The following is a 20,040-nucleotide window of genomic DNA, read 5'->3' as shown; positions in this document are numbered from 1 at the left end:
GGGACATGATGGAGGATGCAGGAGATATCCTGCCTCTCTTCTCCTCCACTTGTTTTCCCTGCCCAACTGGGCCTTCTCAACCTGCCTGGAATAGGTGCGTAACAACAGTGCTCCGCCCCTATATAGTCTGTCATGACTATTCATTAACTGGCCAGGCAGGTTCAAGCTTGCCCACTTAAAAATTAGATCCCAATATTCCAGATCCAAAGGGAAAGCACGTTTGACAGTAACTTGTGAATGAATGTTTGGAAGACTGTGACAAGTTGAACTGTGCATATCAGTGTGATTCTGGAAAAACTTGAGCATCAGTAAAAAAAAAAAAAAAATCCTAAAAACATGCTATAAAATTTCTTTTGAGAAAAGTCATTGCGGTCAAGCTGAAAACTGGGATGTGTGTCTTCATTCATAAAAAAGTTGGTGTACTTTCTGTAAAAATAAAGTTTCCTTCCAGGAACAAAAATACTGTATGCATGTGCATGTACCTGCAAACATGTGTGCTTGTTAATGGGTACAGACAACCTGCAGCCTACAGATGGCTCAGTGAAGCTGCAAGGGGTCCTGGCTTGGGGTTTTAATTAGCCCTCTCCCAACACACACATATACACACACACACACACACACACACCACCCCACAGTCCCTACAGGCCACTCAGCATGGAGATGGAGAGAGGGAAAAGGCTGCAGAGAAGAGGGAAACTACATAGGAGGGAATTTACTCAACGCTGGAGGGAAAAAGTGTGTGTGTGTGTGTGCGTGTGTGTGCGTGCGTGCGTGCGTGTGCGTGAGCTCGCAGAGAAACCATCAGAATATCCTTACGGATGGCTGTAGCTTTTTGAAAGCAAAGGCAAAAGAGTGACCACAAAGGTACAAACTGAACTGCAATATTAGCTCATGTTCCTACCATTACGTTGTCGTTGATGTCCCTCATTTGGTAGACATCCATGGAGACCTCAGCAGCGCTGCGGTGGCTCCCGGTGATGCTGGTAGAAGGCACTGGGCACTCACCCGGCCGGCTGCCTGGGGGGAGCTCAAAGTAGGTACTGTCTGGCTCCCTGTGAACACACGACACCATGAATACAAGTCGATCTAAGAGGGGTGAGCTTTCAAGAAATGAACATAGCACAAGCGTGTTACATGACAATATACCTGCTCTGCAAAGAAAAAAGACCATTACAAATTTTTGTTTTTAACCCTTATGTTGTCCTCGGGTTAAATTAAAGTTTCTGTCAATAATATGGGTTTCATTCAACCAAAATGGCCAAAAGTAACAAGGATGCCTCCAGGCTGTGATTATCTATCAACATATGTTCATTTGGTCTTAACTTTTAATCAAAATAATTCATGGTTTCTGTTTTTTTTTTAATCTATTGACCATTAATACCATAAATACGTGTTAAACTAGTAGTAATTAGTTGAACGAAGTTGGCTATGAAGATGTAACACGGAACTAGGTGATAAGGTAGACTCGATCGGAGGACAACACAAGGGTTAAGGTATAAGAATAGTTTTAAAGGAAGGGCAAATAAAATGTTAGGTACAGTGAATACTTGATTTGTTTTCTGTTTCAAATGATGAGTGATGCAATTCACATTTTTAATAAAACCATTATGTAATTTGGAAAATGGGTTAATTTGGCAGAAGGTAAAACAACCATAAGCAGGTGTTGTTGACACTCACAGGGAGCTCCACAGGTGCTCAAAGGTGCCTCCTTCTTCAGTAACTGTAGACTGGGACATCTTAGAGGCTGGGTAGTCTGGTGAGGGGCAGATCACTCTGCAAGGCACAGACAGGAATCACACAAACATCACATTATTTAGAATGAAAAATAGAATGAATTTGATAGTAACAGCCAGAACAGAATTTTTAACAAGTGGAACTACTGGATGATCATTTTTATCAGGACACACACACACACACACCAATTCATCCAGGTGTGATCACACCAATGTAGTCCCAGGGAGGTGGCAGGGTGTCAGGGGGGCCTGGGCGTGCCCAGACCTGCCTGCCTCATCACCGTCTCACTCCGAGGGAAAGTCTGAGCATCACCTCTGCTTCTGTCTCAAAATAACACAGCCCCCACTGCACCCTAAAAATGGGTTCAGGCATTATGGAGCTCCGACGCAAACAGCAAGAGGAGCTACAGCAGCTAGCATCAAGTCGCCTGGTTGTCGAGGTAGCGCTCAGAATAATCACAACTTCAACACGACAGAAAACTTGGTCTCTTATTTGGACAGAGCTGATGATAAAAAATACATTATCGTGTTGTTTGGAAATGTACCTGCGACATCCGGGCCTGTTTGATTCCAAATAGCCGACTTGGAGTTGTCAAATAAATCCGCATTTTTCATAAGTTAAAACCATAAATAGAAAATCAAGTGGACTGCACGCAGCCTATAGGCCACTGCATAAAGCTTCAGGACGGTCTAGTCTCCAGTTTGAAGTGTCAATAATCAGTCAAAACAAAGTTCTGTCGAGCCTATGTGTTCGTACCAAAGTTTACTATATTGCGCACCCACAGCAGCGTCATATCTCCTTAGTAACCTCTCTGAAGGACTGCACAATAAAGAAGTGTGGAAAAGGCGAATGCATGGCTTTAAAGATGCACGCAGCAACAGATCATAAATACAAATCCTTCCTCTGGAATCATTGACTGTAATTTGGCTGCAGATATACAACATAGGCTAGCCTATGCTGAATTGTTGAGTCAACGTGACCGTCGTTTAAATAGCTGATAGATCAATTTCAATACAGTTACCTCATTGCTAGCCTACATTCATGTAACAGGGGTCTTTTCACTTTGGTCTGAATCGATTGAAGATATGCAGCTCAGTAAACATAATGTCATGTTGAGCAACGTCTGTTTTGTTCTTCAAGCTGATCTTGTGGCTATTAGGCTATCACACAACTGATACGTCAAATAAAGTTTTGATTAATCCCACATATCCTAATCCAAGACAACAACAACAAAAATGACGTGTAGCCTATAGGCCTATAGCCTACATGTTAAAGAGGCTTGCATCACGCACACGTTCGCAGATAGGCCTGTTCGAGTGAACCTGCTGCGTGGCTGCAGGTTCCCGCTGTTCTCGAGCAGGCTGCCGCCGCAGAAACCAGCTTCCATTCCCAGCTCGTCCCCCAGTGCCGCCTCTTCGGATCCCAGAGCAGCTCGAGTGTTCGCGCAGGGGATCTGACAAAGCGCCACTGCAGGACGAGCAGAAGGCAGACAGCGGATTGGCCTCAGAGCGCTCCGCTCTTTCAGCTGCTTAATTGGGATTCCACCTGGACATAGACGACTTTTTCACTTAGTCATAATTCTCTCCTACAAGGCTTAGATTTATTATGTATTAGTAGGTAACCGAAGTAGGCTACCAGTAGGCCTATACTCTTTCTTTTTCACTTGGGAAAACCGCTTTTATTGTTGTATCATATGTCTTATAAAATCAATTATTGATACGCGTTAAAGTATTTGATTAAATGGCATGCATTGCCAAGAAATATGTAGGCTATTTTTTTTTATTTCTTACTGTAAAACTAGTGTTTTTGTTGTTATTGTTGTTATTTTAACATATACACAAAGCAGCCTATACCTGTGTTATTTCTGTAAAGCACGGCTTCTGCAGGTTCTTAATGTCCCACCATCTTTTAAGTTTGACATTCACTTCACTGATATTCACCTGTCGATCTACTTTGTGTCTCCCCTCCCGGGTTACGGCACCCATGACAACACACACACACACACACACACACACACACACACACACACACACACACACACACACACACACACACACACACACACACACACACACATTGCTTTCCCAAGGGCTATTTCTGCAAGAAAATACACAGTCCCAACTGAGAAGAAATTAATTTTAAAATTGTTTTAAATTCGATTCTCCACAGCCCAAAGTGAAATGTTTTATGAGGTTTCAAAGGACGAGGTTGTCATTTTTTGTGGAGTCATTGTGTCGCTCCTTATGTAGCATGTTGAAATACAACCAATAGCACACAAACAAAGACTAAAGTAATAGCCAAGTTAATATATGTCAGCCTTTTGTGAATGGTAAGAATGATACTGGGCTTTTGAAATTTTTTCATACAAATATAATCCAAAAAGAAAGTCGAAATGGGGATAGTAATAGGCCTATTACACTTATTGCATGGTGCACTATGGAAATTATATAAGGAGTATGCTACATTTTATTTTTTATTTTACCTATTTTAGCTTACTGTCCTGAGAATATAGACTTCATTACGCAGACTCAGCTACACAAACCATCAGCTGTAAAATCACATCTACACAATAAGCACAAATATTTTAAATCAGGACACTTTTATTCAACCTTAGGCAATAATTAAGAAGCTAGGGTTTTTTGTCAACAACCTCGTTTTTAAAAGAATTTGTCGCGTTTTGCAAAACAAGAAATAGGCCTACCGACAAACTGCAGTCCTGCTAATAAACAAACAACAAATATGTAAAATACTTAAATCACTATTCCGACTATAGGGCATTAAAATAAATCAACGTACCTGATGGTTATTATTACTCCAATCCAAATAGCCAAGAATTATGTTGCGCCGAACACCTGCCTGTGTATTATCGAACATGCCAAGAGAGTGACCCTCCATAAACAACCAGCAACAACAACAAAACAAAAAATCGACCGACTTTACAGTAGCCTATGATAACAGCGGTTGGAAATGATTGACTTTTCGGAGAAACAGAATTAACTGCGAAAAAACAGGAGGAAAACTGATTTGCATGCTGTTCAGGGAAGTGTGAGCTTTGCTGACGGAGACCAAAGAGGAGGTGAAGATTTTGTTGCGCTGGAAGAAGAAGGGAGGCGGCAGCGCGGTTTGGGCGCACATAAGCGGGAAACCTTTCCCAGCTGGTGGGGGATATAAAGGTAATTAGTCTACATTTCCTGTACTTGCACTAAAAGACAGAGTTGTGGGAATAAACCATAATTTACAGACTATGAAACGATTAATAGTGAAAGTTAATAAAACGTGAGGATTTTAGGAACAATAACAAAATATTCCAAATCTTTTAGACAACAAAATCCCAAGATTATTAGCCTGTAATGCAAAAAAATGTTGTCGCCTACATACGATTATATTAATTTAGTAGGCTACACACGCGCACAAACACGCGTATACATACACATAGGGGCCTATAAAAGCCTACACGCAGCAAAAAAAGCGAAAACGCAACAATGAACTACATTTCCCAGAAGCCAAAACAGGTCCGACGCATGCTGATTGAACAGCACCGGTTGGCCGTCATTGGCTCATACAAACAAACTAGCAGCAACAGTCTGTCTGCGCCCAGAAGACAATCATGCGAAGAAACAAACTTATCTAAACTATTAAACGACTTTCGCGTCCAACCAACACAATTGCCGAAAAGATAAGTGTTACCATTGAGGGGGAAGATAGTGAACATTTACTACTGCTGAATTACTAGAAGCGTAAGTGGTTTATGCTAACCTAAGTGTTGAATGAGTCCAGTGTCTGCTAAGAGCTACTATACCGTTAGCATGTAAGCTAGTGTTCTTCTTTTCATCAACTGCCTTTTACATTATTTAAAAAATATGGAGAGCAAGACGATAAAATGGCAATGGAGTCACGATTTAGACATGGTTTATGTGTGGCTTTATTCTACTTTTAGCTAACGTTACTTCTGTTAAATGTGAACCAGCTAATGTTAGCTAACTTGGCTACATGAAGCTCAGTTCTTTCTGCTAAGGTTCTGTTTGAAACTGACTTAATCTGTTTTTACACACTGAAGTGCTTTCCCTATATAATGACTCTTGCATGAGAAAAGAACTGTTTCTTTGTCTGTGTATGTACTATGTGTGTATGGTAGCTAACTGTATTGAGCGTTTTTATTTACTGGACTTATGGCGCCATCATGTGTTAACATTTGGAGAATACACCAGATTTGAGTAGGCTGTCAACCATCTCATGGAGTTAAATCTTTGAAGAAACTCAACTGTGATTTTATTATTTTTTTCATAAATCTCACGATAATAAATATTTTTTCTTGTGTAGGAATCTCTCAAGATGAATTTCTCTGAGGTATTCAAGCAATCCAACCACCTCTGTAAAGTTTCCCCAGATGGGAAATATTTGGTAAGTAATTTAGTTGTTTCAAAATAATACTCGTTAATTTGTAGTTTTGTAGTGCAGTAGACATAATCATTCTGACTCTGTTTGTAATTCCCATGGTTAGGTAGCTAGTTACACATGGATAACAGTGGAGTGTGTTAGAGGTCCTACTCTTTCTGACTTGTTTCTTTGACCCTACTTGTCAGGCTACCTGTGTGCAGTACAGGCTGGTGGTGCGAGATGTGAGCACGCTGCAGATCCTGCAGCTCTACACCTGTCTGGACCAGATATCTCACATGGACTGGTCCTCTGACTCTCTCTTTATCCTTTGTGCTATGTACAAGAGAGGACTGGTACAGGTAGGCTAACAGAAGCGGACAGTAATGTGAGTATGTGACTCAACATGTAGTGTAAATACTGGTGGTCTGTCCCCTGATAGGTTGCAGTCAATCTTACTCTGCTAGACTTATACTGTTAGTAAAGATATAGATTTAATATAGTACAGTTACCTCTTAATAGATTTAAATATAGATTAATAGATTTAATTAATGTTTTTTTAAATGACACTGAAAGAGATTTTTTATTGTAATCTTGTCTTTATCTATTTAGTACCACCATAAGTGGAATAATTTGACTGTTGGTCAGACAATGTAAGTAATATGAAGACATCTTTTCAGGCTTCAGTAGCTTATTGTGGTATTTGCTATTCATTTTTGACATTTGGACTGAACAATAAACTAAGCGATATAATAACTCCGTAACTAAAATGGTTTGTAGCAGTCTTAAAAAACATTATCATATAGTATTGCCCAAGCAAAACTAGCTATCATACAATAGCATTTTTTACAACAAAACATTTCACATTTTAAATGGTTTTAAACATTTTTTCAGGCATGCAAATGGTTCTATGTGGGATAATAAAAAGAATCTATTTTGTGGCCACTGCAGAGAGGAGGAATGAAGAGAGGATGAAAAAGCTATATTATTGAAACATTATAAGACCCTTTAACCTAGACCACAGGATTGGAATGTGTCTGTGGGATATATTTTGTGGCAGTGAAATCTGTCATTTTTTTCAGCTAAAGTTTTGTCTGATAGGCAAGAGGCCTTCTTAAATATAAGATAAGGTGGATGGGATTTTGTTTGCACAGACTTTATTGCTTAAACTACAAAAAGGCTATTGCATACCGATCATACATCCTGGAGGAGTGGTTAACCATAGTCCTCAAAAATCAACCGCAGTATAAGGTTCCAACACAAACAAAATGGAAGATAATGGACATCCAGCTGAAAAGACTGAAGTCCTGCGGTATTTCTGACGGCAACAAAGCAATCCTGGAAGTGGAACGTCATAGATATAGACTACTTTTATTTGAATGAATTTCACTGGGTACTTTAGTTTGTGCACTAGTTAAATAGCTAGTCCTATTGGTAAGTAGTGTTTCAACATTTACATAGATTAAACATGTAAACAACACATAAGATTTAAAGTAATGTAATCCAGACCCAGAAGCTGCTGTTTCAAATAAAAATAATAAAATAAATAATAAATAATAAAATTCCCCATTAAACATAACAAGAAAGGCATCACGAACCTTCTTTAACCGTGTCACTTATTGTTCTTTTTACAAAATTACCAGAAAACAAAAACATGCATGCTGTTTTTTCTCTTATGTCTTTTTAAAGTCATTACACCAGCTCTTTTTTTTATTTGAGAAGGCTAAAAAATATAAACAATTTTGTTGATGATCTATTCACTTTAAGGGAAAGGCATACTACGTTTGAATGAATTTCCATACTTTTTTTTTTTTTCTCAACTTGCATCTTAATCAACAGACAAAGCTTGTAATAATTACGTTTTTTTTCCTTCCCCCAAAGAGCAGCAGTTGTAGAAGTTCTGCATGCTAGTGTAATAGCAGTTTTATGTGCAACACAGGTCAAATAACTTACCTTTGCAGGGGTATCCAGTGCCAGTCTTTCATGGTTTCTGATGCTCAAGTGTTTCTTACTGTTTGAAATTAAATTTAGGGAGATAAAGGATGTGTGCGAGGGATGTCATCAGCTATGTCTGATTGCTGTCCTCCTGTCACTCTGGCTTTCTCTTCAGGTGTGGTCTCTGGAACAGCCGGACTGGCACTGTAAGATTGATGAGGGCTCAATAGGACTAGTCTCCTCGCGCTGGAGTCCAGACGGACGTCACATTCTCAACACCACCGAGTTCCACGTAAGTGTGAAGTTGGTGCGTGCGTGCGTTCATGCGCACAGAAGTGTGTTTATGCATATGCTTGTCTGGTTTCAACTGTTGCTGTCGCGCAAGGAAGGGGGACCTGAAAATAGCCAGACACCAGAGCCTGTCTTGACCGCCCCTACAGCCCCCCCCCCCACCTGCTGCATGTATTCAGCCTGATTTCATAGCTCCCTTCCTGTTAGCGTCCTGTCATACATAGGTCTCAAGTACCTCTGGAACATGGATGCAATGTGTATGTGCCCTTCCGTTGGAGGTCTGATATTTTCTTTGGCAGCCAGTCCTATTAATGCTGTTTATGCTCAGTTTAAAAACGGTGAAATAAACAATAATTAAAATGCAGTGATATAAAGAGATGAAAGCAGTCTAAAACAAAAAGTCAGTACAATTTTTAAGATTGTTTTAAGTCATCTAATCAGCCAGCCATAGCTCCTTAGGCTTTGTTTGTTCATGTTTCTTACATTTAGTGAACTGTAGTTGTTTCAATGTAGTGATATCAAATCACAGGTTACACCTTGAAATAAGCAAAGGATGTAAATGAGCTCATTTTGGAGATGTTTATCACACAAGGAAACAAAAGCTTTGATGAAATTACACTTCTTAGTATCGGACACCGGTTCATTGAGTATGAGGGCCAATTTAAACAAGGTAATGCACTGGGTATTTGAAGTTGGACTTGGCTGGTAGGGTTTCTGGCCCTCATGTCAGTGCATCATTAATGAATGAATTCAGGTTTTATACAGAGACTGATACTGGATGTTTGCAACTGATGCAGATATTAAAGCGTTTAAAAGGTTTGATATTTCTTCACACCAATATATCTGTGATAAGCTAATATTGGCCAGTAAATCGGTATAGGCATGAATGGAAATATTAGCGGTTTGTGACCTTTCGAATTATGTGGCACAGTTTATTTTCAGTGTTGTTGAGTCATTCCTCAGTAGTGGGTGTGACTACTGGAAATTGCTTCATACAATAATTTTGAAGCCTCCAATATAACAAGGGTATGACTAAATACATTTACCTCCAGAGGTATTTAATTTCATTACTTGAAATCTGTGTCATGTAAAAAGCACTGTCACTCATTGATCCGGCCAAAATCAGGCGCATGAAGAAAAAGATTCAGGAGATTTACTGACTGCAGCTTAAAACCCAGACTAATACATATTTGTTTAGTTCTATTCTATGCCTCTTGACTCCTGCTTTAAATTCACTTTATAGTAAGCACATGTTGAAAGGAGTGAGAAGCTATAGCAGCTACCCTGGGGCTGTGTGGAATATGATGGGGGCACCATGGTGGGCTGCATCTTGTAATGCTGAACCTGACTCCAGGAATCATTTTACAGGTGTTGTGGCGCAACACACAACTGTGTCTGGTCTGGAGAAGGGTGCAGGGAGTGCAAGTGTTTGTGGCATGTCTGCTTTGTGTCTGTCTGCATCTTAAGGAATAGAATGGAAAGGAATTGAGGCTCCTTCGCTAAAAAGATATAGCATCTGCAAAAGTATAGCTTAGGTTTGAGAAAGTCAGAGTGTGACTTGTACTTATCTTATGTTTGAACACACAAATAGGCAAGTTCAAAGATAAACATCAAAAATATTATTTAAATACCTGTCACATAACCACTTTGAACTGCGTACTGTCATGCCTTTCTTGAAACGGTTAGTCAATCAATGGAAAAATAATTGACTATTATGGTCTGTCAGGCAAGTCTTTGTACAATAGTGAGTTTGGAGTCGACATGTTTTGGAATGTTAGTCAAAGCAAGCAGTTTCATGATTTTGGGCTTTTGAAAATATTTTTCTCACCCTTTACAGAGAAAGCGATTTAATAGACAAAATAAGTAGATAATTGGCAAAGCTTTCTTTTTTTTCTTTCAACCTTAGGGGCAGCCATTTGTTTCTTGAGATGGATTCCTGTACTGGTTCTATCTCTGGAAAATTATATGCAAAGGTCAGATACTTAATTTAACCTGACATAAGTCAGTGTTTCTTGTCAATAGCTCTGAGAAAGCAGATGGCAAGCCCTGACACAATATTATCATCCTTCGATTTGTGCTGTTGTGAATTTAAAAACATGTTACTCAATGCCCTTGTCACCCAACTAAATATGAGCAGGAAGTCAAGTACTCCTAATGGTTACTGAGCATCCTTTAGTAGTTGAGGTTAAAAAACTAAATGAACTGAGGCAAAGTAGGCACTCACTACCACATTGCCAATGGGCTAACTGAACTTACCTTCACCCCAGCCCAGCATTTCATTAAGGCTGTACCAGACAGGTGTTCGTGTCAGGTTTGAATTTCAGCCCCACTCATTAACAGCCTGCTATATTAACTTGTTTAGGGACAGCTGCCTATGGTGTGGATCGTGCCACTGTGTGTTTGTCTGTCTCTTTCATTAAATCTGCTAAGTTGGCTGTTTGTTTTCTTTTAAAACCCAAACAGAGTATTTCTAGATCTTTCTGATTTGCTAGGGCACCATAATTTATCAGCTCACAACTGACATTGTAACTGTAGGAGAATTATAAAGCATATTGTGGCTCTAGTGCTAATTGGGTTGCAGCTCTACATTTTACAGGTAAGTACCTCTAGAAAGGCTCAAAGGAAGAACTACAGGTAGAACCACAATGTGTTTAGGCAGTCATAGTAAAAACTGCTGGTTTCATAATGAGATTGTGCCATGTCACAGATTGAGTAGAAATTCATTAAGAAACTTATTGCTTAAACCCAGCCTATGTATGTGAGACTTCACGCAACTTTTGTCGTATTTGAATTCCCATTGTTTATCTTTGGACCTCACAAAATGCCACTCACACATCCATGTTAATCCACTTTTACCAGTTGAGGGGTGATAAACTGAGGGTGGAAAAAGTCCAGCCAAGGACATCATTAAGCTTGACTTCTCTAATGGTTTTTACATTGTTGGGATCGGATTAGCATTAGCATTCTTGGCCAGTACTGCTGGAGCCTTGCTAACGTGTAGCATTGTTGGCAACGGCAATACCGGATAAACTGCAAACGTAGGCAGCTGCTGCACTTCAACACGGGACAATAGCTCACTCATACCTATGTGCTGGCTTTGAGAGGCTCCAGTTCCTTGGTAGAATCATGAGGCTGTAACAGGAGAAATAGGCTATATTGGTTTGAGATGGCTTCCGATGTGGAATGCAGGCGGTCTAATCCTCTGCTGACAGATAGGCCTATATGGCATCACATGCACTCGCCCATTCTCTCACACCCATATAGGTGCGGAACAAGAATGGCTGAACGATAGGTTTTATTCCCGTCAGTAACTTTAGTCTACAACTGATCATAGTTATCATGTTGGCCACAGGCTGTCCTGTTGAAAATGTTCCCTAAATCTGTGGTTTTCTTGTTATGAATTCTTGCAAATAGAGACTAAGTGGATGTGATGGTACAAATTAGCTGCAAATGTCCCATTTGGCATTGTCTTAAAAACATCTCTTGTCATAACATGTCATGTAAAGTTTAGTGGTACAGCTCTTAATTACAGTTACATTCTCAAAGGGCTTCACAACAGCCATGTTATGAAACAATCCCTTTTTGGAAAACCTTCACAACCACCAGTATGTAAAGGAACCTTAGGAACCATTTCCTAATGAGGATGCCTTGTTCATGTAATTATCAAAACAATACTAAAATGTACTTGTCTGTAATTATAGCCTGTACTGATCACCAGTAACAGTTATGCTACCCCCGCTTCAGATGTGAATTTGTGCATCCTTGATGGATAAGCAGCAGCTGTTGTAGTGGAGTTTTGACTTTTCACGCCACCCTCAAGTCCCTTGCCCCCAACCCCAAGCTGCTGCTCACCTTTGGTGAGGATACTCAAACTAAAGTGTAGCTTTACCAACTAAAGATCCTATTGCATACCGCCCCACATGGAAAAGCATTTCCCACCTATTTTCTTCATCCTACCCTCCCTCCACCCAGTTTAAAGTTACACTGCCTTTTGGGTCTTGATCTCTCTGCATCCCCTATGTGGTTGGTTTAAGGCATCTAAGAATTGTAAGTTTGTTTGTGTTTCTGCAGTGTTGATATTGGTTGCCATGGCACCATGTCTGAGGGGATGTCCAGGAAGCGTGCATTGATAGGTTGTTACAGGGTCTACACAGCTGGATGCCTTGACCAAACAGGAGGGTACACTTCAGCCCAGTTAGGTGATGGACTTTACACAGTTCAAATGTCTGTCTGGACACTGATGAAAGCCCTGTCACTTAAGCAGTTTTAGCTCTACACATTCTCAAATGTAAAATAGAGCATTAAAGGAAGGCTTCAAGTTTAAATGTGAAAATAGTTTTTGAAGAATGATTTATTATTGCTGTTATTTATTTATGTGTGTATACAGAGTTCTCTCCAGAAGGTCTAGCTGCAATGGTGCAAAGAAGTACAGGATTTTGTTTAAGCTTGAATTACAGAAGAATACTCCATACTCAACAGTCGAGTATGATAGTATAGTGTGTGTGCAGACTTCGGTTTTAAGGATGACATACTGGCTAAAATTGTTATTCTCATTTAGTGGGATAGGATAAGTTTTCTGTTAAAGCGACTTTGTTTTATCCCTACGAGAAAGGTGTTTTAACAATCTTCTCGGCTCATGTATATAACTAGTTTAACATTTCAATGTCTTAAACATTCGAAGCATGGCAAACAGGGCTTTATGCAGCAACTTTATATCGGCTTACTGTAAGCTGTAAAGTAAGGTATAAGTACCATGCATTTAACACCCTTAATGTTGCAGTGTTGTTTGTGCATACTCTTGATGTTTGGATTGTAATGACAGTAGTCATTACTATAACTACTGTCATTACAATCTACCCTACTGTTATATGGTTGTGTTTAAGAGAGTAGTGAACAAACGAGACATTACTTTGGTATGCAGCATCAGGAAAGGAGCTGTCAGTTATTGAACTACTGTATGTCAAACTTCAAAACTGTTAACAACTCAGTGACCTATATAAAATGAATGCAGATGTATATTCTGTGTCATATGTATCTGCAATTAGATACAATGTATTTGTGGACTGTAACTCTGGTTAACAGTGTGGTTTAGGGCTGTACGATATTATAGAAACTGTAAAAAGATTATTTCCAACTTTCTTCTATCATTGAACTGAAAATGGGTTTGAAATGTGTCAATCTTTCACAATGTGTTTATTGCTCTAGTTGATACCGTGATGGCAATAGAAAAATAATTTATTGTACATCGCTAGTTGGGTTGCAGCTTTCTCTGAACATCTTTTTACCCAGGCAGGTGTATAGTGGTACAGATCACACAACAGTGTTCCAAAACATGTTATGTGCGTCTTGTTTCTTGAAGGGCAAGATACCACATATACTGGTCCTTGAGTCCAAATGTGCTGCACTGTTGGATTATTGCCACCTGCTTGGGTTGGCATCAAGCTTGTAGAAGTGACTGGTGGGTTTTTTGAGTAACTGTTGTTAAAACTAAGCATTAACACAAGGACTCTTTTGTTATAACAAAAGAGTTATAACAACATGTGGCCAGATAGATATTATTTGGCACTGCTTCTCATTTGTGTTAATGTACACAACCTGTTGTGTGTTGATGTTGTTTGGATCTGTATATTTAATAATTGCTCAAATCACAATTTAATCTGTATAATCCTTTCTATCCCTGTCAGTGACTGCAAACCTTAAACATATGTGGTTATCCCCTGTGGAAATACACTCCACACACTCAGGGCTCTACAGGCCATGGCCATCCATCTAGTGATAGATTGATACCATGTCGGTGTCTAATGTCCCTAGCAGAGATTTATCATAGACCTCTTCAAAGACATAAGGCACTCTGTCCACAGCCGTCAAAGGGCATGTTGGACCATGCTAGCCTGGACAGTAGACTGGATCTGCCTGGCTGACGGACAAGTGTTTGGGTGCAAAGGAGCACTTAGAGGCCTTATTATGTTAGTGGCTTGGTTAATTGAACTCCTATTAGGTCTCTGTTGACACCCAGTCGCCTTTACACAACACTTATCAGATCATAGCCTCATTTAAGATCATCTTTCTTAAATATAGTGGTTGAATTGATGTAGATAAAAGTCTAGTAGAGAGAAAGTCTGGTCCAAATGGTCATGCAGTTTTCTCAAAGTGGCTTCTAAAACCATTTGTTTCTTTTACATGTGTAAAACCCTACTGATTTATCAGAATAGCCCATACTGTACTCATATCAGCTTATTACAGATATTTTGCTATCTTTGTGGAATTTGGCTGATAAGAAACTAGACGTTTTAAACAAAAATCTTTGGGAAATGGCAACACTATTCCTAAATTGTCCCCTAGAAATCACTGAAACCTAAATTTTTAACTGTAAAATGTCCCACACTATGTACATAGCTTGGTCACAATTCTTTGATTATAGTTATAGGATCCTTATAAAAATGTTTGTTTTTGTTATGTGTCTATGTTAAAAAGTTAATATTGTTTGATATATTGTTATCAGATTTTTTTTAACTCTCAATCATCAATACATATGTGTCTGCCTCTAAAGTTCAGTATTTCTCAGGCTCTAACTTGTATGTATATTTTTCCTTTGCACTGCCGGCAGTATGGTGTGTATGTCATACTTTCACTTGCGAGATAATCCCCTGTGATTTCCCCCCCCCCCTTTCTTTTCTCTGGTGCCTTGACAGCTGAGAGTCACCGTCTGGTCCCTGTGCACCAAAGCTGTGTCTTACATCAAGTATCCCAAAGCATGTCAGAAGGGTCAGTATGAGAATATTGTTTTATTTATTTTAACGTGGCTTAATAGTGTATAAGTATTACCAGTAGTACCTGGTGGCAGGGCCAGTGGTCTGAGTGCCTCAGCATGCCCAGTGAATCACATGCCATTCTTTACCTTGTGGCGCGACCCTGGGTACGAGGCCAGACTATGGTCCTCTTTGCTGACAGCTGTGCCCCTCTTCAATAAATGGGGCATTCTCTTCATAACAGGCCTGTCAACAGCTTGGAGAAAAATGATTGTCCATGACTCTCCCCATTTTCCGCATGCAATACTATGTCCCTCTGACTCGTATATCCTCAGAACCGTCATGCAAAAATGACCATAATAGTTTCATACCAATGACCTGATGGTGCCATGGTATTAGATAATTACATTGGATGAAGTAAATAGGGAGCCACAAGGTTACATAGGTATCAGAATAGATAACTGGCTTTTTTTCTCTAGCCAATATATAATGATGGCTTTGATCAAAGTTCAAAATGTTTTTTTATCATGTCATTGTATTTATTTATTCTTTTGCTGCTACTGTAACTAAACCTCCCTGAGGAATCAACCTATGTGAGTGTCGAATAAAGTTGACAAAAACTAGATATGGCAACGCTTGAGTGGAAAAATTGTACACAACCACAGCCATCCCTTAAATCAAAGAAACATATTTTGTTCCTGTTGCCATAAAATATCTTAATCAGTGAGAACATCCATAACTTGCTACATTGGCGAACAGCACTTTTATCTATTTATTTAAACTGAATTTAGTCCTCACCATAGTGTACCTAATGCTCCTTTTAATGTAGCTTCTATTGTGTATTGAGTTTTTATGTGAATCTGTCCAGTCTGGATGTGATATGATGTATTGTAATGTTCTCATTTCATTAGCAGTTTTTGAACATGCAAACCAAAGACAAATTTCTGCCAGTTTGAACCAATAAAGTAGACAATATATTTTTTGATTTTATATTATAAAACTGTTATGACTTGTTTAATAACTTGTAGTTAATAAACTTTACTAAATGTCTTTTAGGTTGATTTCCAGTTAGTTTGTTTTAACATACTATTTAAGTTCAACTCTGCTATTACGGTGCCATTGTAAGAACTTTATCATACTGTGATTATATGCCATAACTGGTGTAATTATAGCATTCTCTCATAATCTTTTACTCACAGGCATAGATTTTAGCAGAGATGGCTGCTATATGGCCCTGGCTGAACGCCGTGACTGCAAAGACTATGTCAGTGTATTTGTGTGTGACGACTGGCATTTACTCAGGGTAAGTAAAACTTTAAAATGAACTGTGCTTGAGTTTTACGACCATGATTATACATTTGATATACACTGGTAAGTAAGCTAAGCAACAATGGAAGACATCTAAATGTAGGTTACCATAAACTTGTAGAGTATCCGCCTGTAACAGTAGGAATATAATTTGGTAAAGCATCTCAAATATGATTTACATTATAGTAATGATTTACATCAGTTTAAAAGCTTCACTCCCACATATTAATAATTTGAAATGTCATTGATCCAGATGGAGTATAAACTTTCATCATGTGACAACATCAAAATTGTTGATTCGCTGTAAATGTGTAGTGTAAATTAATTTCATTTAATTGATCTCTCTCACAGCATTTTGAGACTGAGACACAGGACCTGGCAGGATTGGAGTGGTCTCCCAATGGCTGTGTGCTGGCAGTGTGGGATAGCTGTCTAGAGGTGATTCATTTGCATTACAGACTTAAGATTTTAAAAGAGAATAGCTTAAAATAACTACCCTGCAATTCTTTTGAGCAGGAACTTACTCTTTCTACTGGATCACGATAAGGTTTGATTAAAAAAAACAATCTTCAGAGTTGAATATTTCACACTTAGACACAGAAACTGAAGCTGCTGGCTACGAATGGTCAGTTCAAAGATGAACACTATAGTGTTGGAGTGCATTCAAGGTCCATCATTAAAGTAGAAACCACATTTTTAACAGTTTGACTTTTAAGGACTGTTGGATAATTTGATATAATTTAATATAAAAATGTACACGTGTCCTTCCATCAGCTTCAATAGAAAATAAAATAAGATGAGACTGTTGATCTCTTGAGGGGAAATTCACACGATACAGCAGTACAAGAATCTCAAGAAATATGAAACTAACACATACTGTAAAAAGGGGCTGGTTTAAGGCAAAAAGTCTAACACAAGATGCCCTAAAGCTCCCACAAGCAGTTTCAGAAATGTGTGTATTCATCTGCGTGTATCACCCCCACAGTACAAGGTGTTGCTGTATTCTTTGGATGGCCGGTTGCTGTCAACCTACAGTGCCTATGAGTGGTCGCTGGGTGTTAAGTCTGTGACCTGGAGCCCCAGCAGCCAGTTCCTGGCCATTGGCAGCTATGATGAAAAAGTATGGACATACCCTTAAAGAATTATACCTGATGACATTGCAAGATATTACATTAAAGCTTGACTCAGCATAACTATGAGTAGTAAAGTAAAGTCTCAAAAAAGACTCTCCACTATTTTAGCATTGCCCTTAACATTGTCACCTATGTTACCCACAATGCTACGCAACCGGCCTGCGACAGAGGTTCAGGGGTGTCACGTTAGTAGCGGCTAATGTAGCCTCGAGTCACTAGCCTCAAGCAGAGATGAGGAGTTTTCAAACTTCAAATCTTCTACCCCAACCAATGCTGACTCAAATGACATCACTTGAGGCTATTTTTCAGACTTAGCGCAGATCCATCATGAGCCACAATGCAGTTTTTCTCATGCAGTTGTGCTGCAGTCTAACAGACTTTGATGTGTACAATCGGTGGAGTTCCTCTTTAAGAAATGGATTTATTACTTTCTGCAAATAAAAAAAATTGTGTAAACCTAAAGTGTCAAACATGTTTATATCTGGACAAGTATTTGTTATATTATCAATATCAGTACAAAGTAAATGACAAGACTTAATTATCCTCCATGTCAGGCGCGCATCCTCAATCATATCACGTGGAAGAAAATCGCACAGTTTGAGCACCCAGCAACCATAAACAACACAAAAGCAGTGAGTATTTTCCGTTCTTCATGATGAGTCTTTGAAAGCATTGCAGTTCAGTAATTAACGGTTTGTTGTGTTTCAAGGTAGTGTATAAGGAAGTGGAGAAAAGGCCAGCTGTAGGCAGTGATGACCTATCGCTACACATCCCAATCGGCACCACCCTATTCAACACCCAGAGCAAATGTATATCCGCTTTTTAAAAACTATTCTAAAAGCAGAATTTCACTCAAACTACTAAGGGTAAGTAACCAACTTTGTCTCATCGCATTTGTTGTCATTGCCTACACCAGACGAGATCTGCCCACCTCCAGTCCAAGTTCCTGTAGTCAAACCAGACCCAGACCGAGCCAACCCCAAGATTGGTGTCTCTACTTTGGCATTTAGCTCAGACAGTCGCTATTTAGCCACCAAAAATGGTAAGACTTAAGTGTGAACCCAAGAGAAATGTGTTATACTGTACGTAAATAAGTTTCCCGTTTTGGTAATAAACATACATTTTAGCGTTACTTTTGCTGTAATGCTTTCTAAACTGAGAGCAGTTTTGAGTGTGCATCCGTGTTTCTCTGACCGTAGACAACATGGCCTGTGTTGTCTGGGTGTGGGACACGCAGAAGATGAGCCTGCTGGCTGTGCTTGAGCAGACATCGGCCGTCCGTTGCTTTCAGTGGGACCCCCGACGCCCCCGGCTGGCACTATGTACAGGCAACACAAAACTCTATCTCTGGTCTCCGGCAGGCTGTGTTTCTGTCCAAGTCCCCACTGAAGGTAATAAGCTCAGCCAATAAGAGTGGAAACTGCCAAGCAGCTGAAATACACGGCTCTCTTATGATATTCTCTAATGTAGAAAAGGGCCAGTGCGCTCTGATGTCTGTCTGTCTCTCTCTCTGTCTCTCTCTCTCTCTGTCTCTCTCTCTCTCTCTCTCTCTCTCTCTCTCTCTCTCTCTCTCTCTCTCTCTCTCTCTCTCTCTCTCTCTCTCTCTCTCTCTCTCTCTCTCTCTCTCTCTCTCTCTCTCTCTCTCTCTCTCTCTCGTTTTATGACATTGGCTTAATGACAGTGAAATGACAGTGAATGAAATGTGCAAGTTTAAAGCTGTTTTGCTTTTTTCTTCAAATTGTTCCATTCTGTGCAAAGAGAAGATATCCCTAAAATGTCAGAATTTAAAATGCAAACACAACAGATCTGGGGTATGTTTTTACCTTTGTGATGCTCCTCTGTGTTGCTGCAGTTCATTTTGATTTAGTCTCAAAGTTAGTTACTTAGAAACCCCAAATGGAAATCTAAAAAGTTTTTTGTGACCAAATGTTCTTATTGACAAACGATTACAAACAATATGTGGGTTGTTAAGATGCAGTTATTTATTATATTTTACGTATGTGTAGATAAGTAGTGATCACACTGTCCCCTCTCCATCCTACCAGGTGGTTTCCAGGTCCAGTCACTAAACTGGCACTGCAATGGAGACACTCTGATCCTGCTCGGGAAGGACCAGCTGTGTTTGTGCTACATGGACACAGATCAGGAGGACAAGTAAAACACACAAAAAACACAGGTCTCAAGAATAACTGGATTATTTAACCATACTCACTTAGCCGGAAATGTGGTAAGGTGAGGTTGAAAAGACTGGTGGAAGCACTCCTCCTCAAATTCTCAACTTTAAATGTTGAACTGTAGCTGCACACCAAACCTTTAGAGCCCTCAGTGCAGGTAACTGGGATGTTCCTTTTCTTATGAAGTTGAAAATGTATTGAAAAGCTGTCATTACATTATTCCTGAGAGACAGAATGGCTAAATATCACTTTTTTTGTACTGAAGACTTAGTTTCAAACACTGTGAGAAGATAAAGGTTTACAGAGTTTTACAGATTCACTGTACTTTTAAAGTATTCTGCA

At 39.4% G+C, this 20,040-nt stretch overlaps 2 protein-coding genes across 5 annotated transcripts in view; one reads left to right on the top strand and one right to left on the bottom strand.

Moving 5' to 3' along the window:
- The window catches only part of tp73 (tumor protein p73), a 26,662-nt gene extending 18,364 nt beyond the window's left edge, over nt 1-8,298 (bottom strand). The window contains exons 1-3 of one of the 4 annotated variants that reach the window (XM_034876134.1): nt 8,062-8,298; nt 1,678-1,773; nt 902-1,052 (exon numbers count right to left, since the gene is read on the bottom strand). In XM_034876134.1, coding sequence (XP_034732025.1) covers nt 902-1,052; nt 1,678-1,773; nt 8,062-8,093 — 279 coding nt within the window. In that variant the 5' untranslated portion in view covers nt 8,094-8,298. Of the gene's footprint in view, nt 1-901; nt 1,053-1,677; nt 1,774-2,278; nt 2,456-2,755; nt 2,887-4,530; nt 4,776-8,061 lie in introns of those variants that run through there. The other 3 variants (XM_034876138.1, XM_034876135.1, XM_034876136.1) reach the window with 3 other exon arrangements.
- On the top strand, nt 6,061-20,040 carry wrap73 (WD repeat containing, antisense to TP73). The gene is made up of 12 exons (XM_034876146.1): nt 6,061-6,135; nt 6,318-6,470; nt 8,219-8,335; nt 15,027-15,099; nt 16,283-16,386; nt 16,743-16,829; nt 17,377-17,511; nt 18,079-18,156; nt 18,234-18,333; nt 18,441-18,566; nt 18,724-18,915; nt 19,570-20,040. The coding sequence occupies exons 1-12, from the start codon at nt 6,067-6,069 to the stop codon at nt 19,680-19,682; spliced, it is 1,347 nt and encodes a 448-aa protein (XP_034732037.1). The 5' UTR covers nt 6,061-6,066; the 3' UTR covers nt 19,683-20,040.

The sequence above is a fragment of the Etheostoma cragini genome, chromosome 7 (genome assembly GCF_013103735.1).
Source record: "Etheostoma cragini isolate CJK2018 chromosome 7, CSU_Ecrag_1.0, whole genome shotgun sequence".
Lineage (NCBI taxonomy): Eukaryota > Metazoa > Chordata > Actinopteri > Perciformes > Percidae > Etheostoma > Etheostoma cragini.
This window is presented reverse-complemented; position numbering and strand designations above follow the sequence as displayed.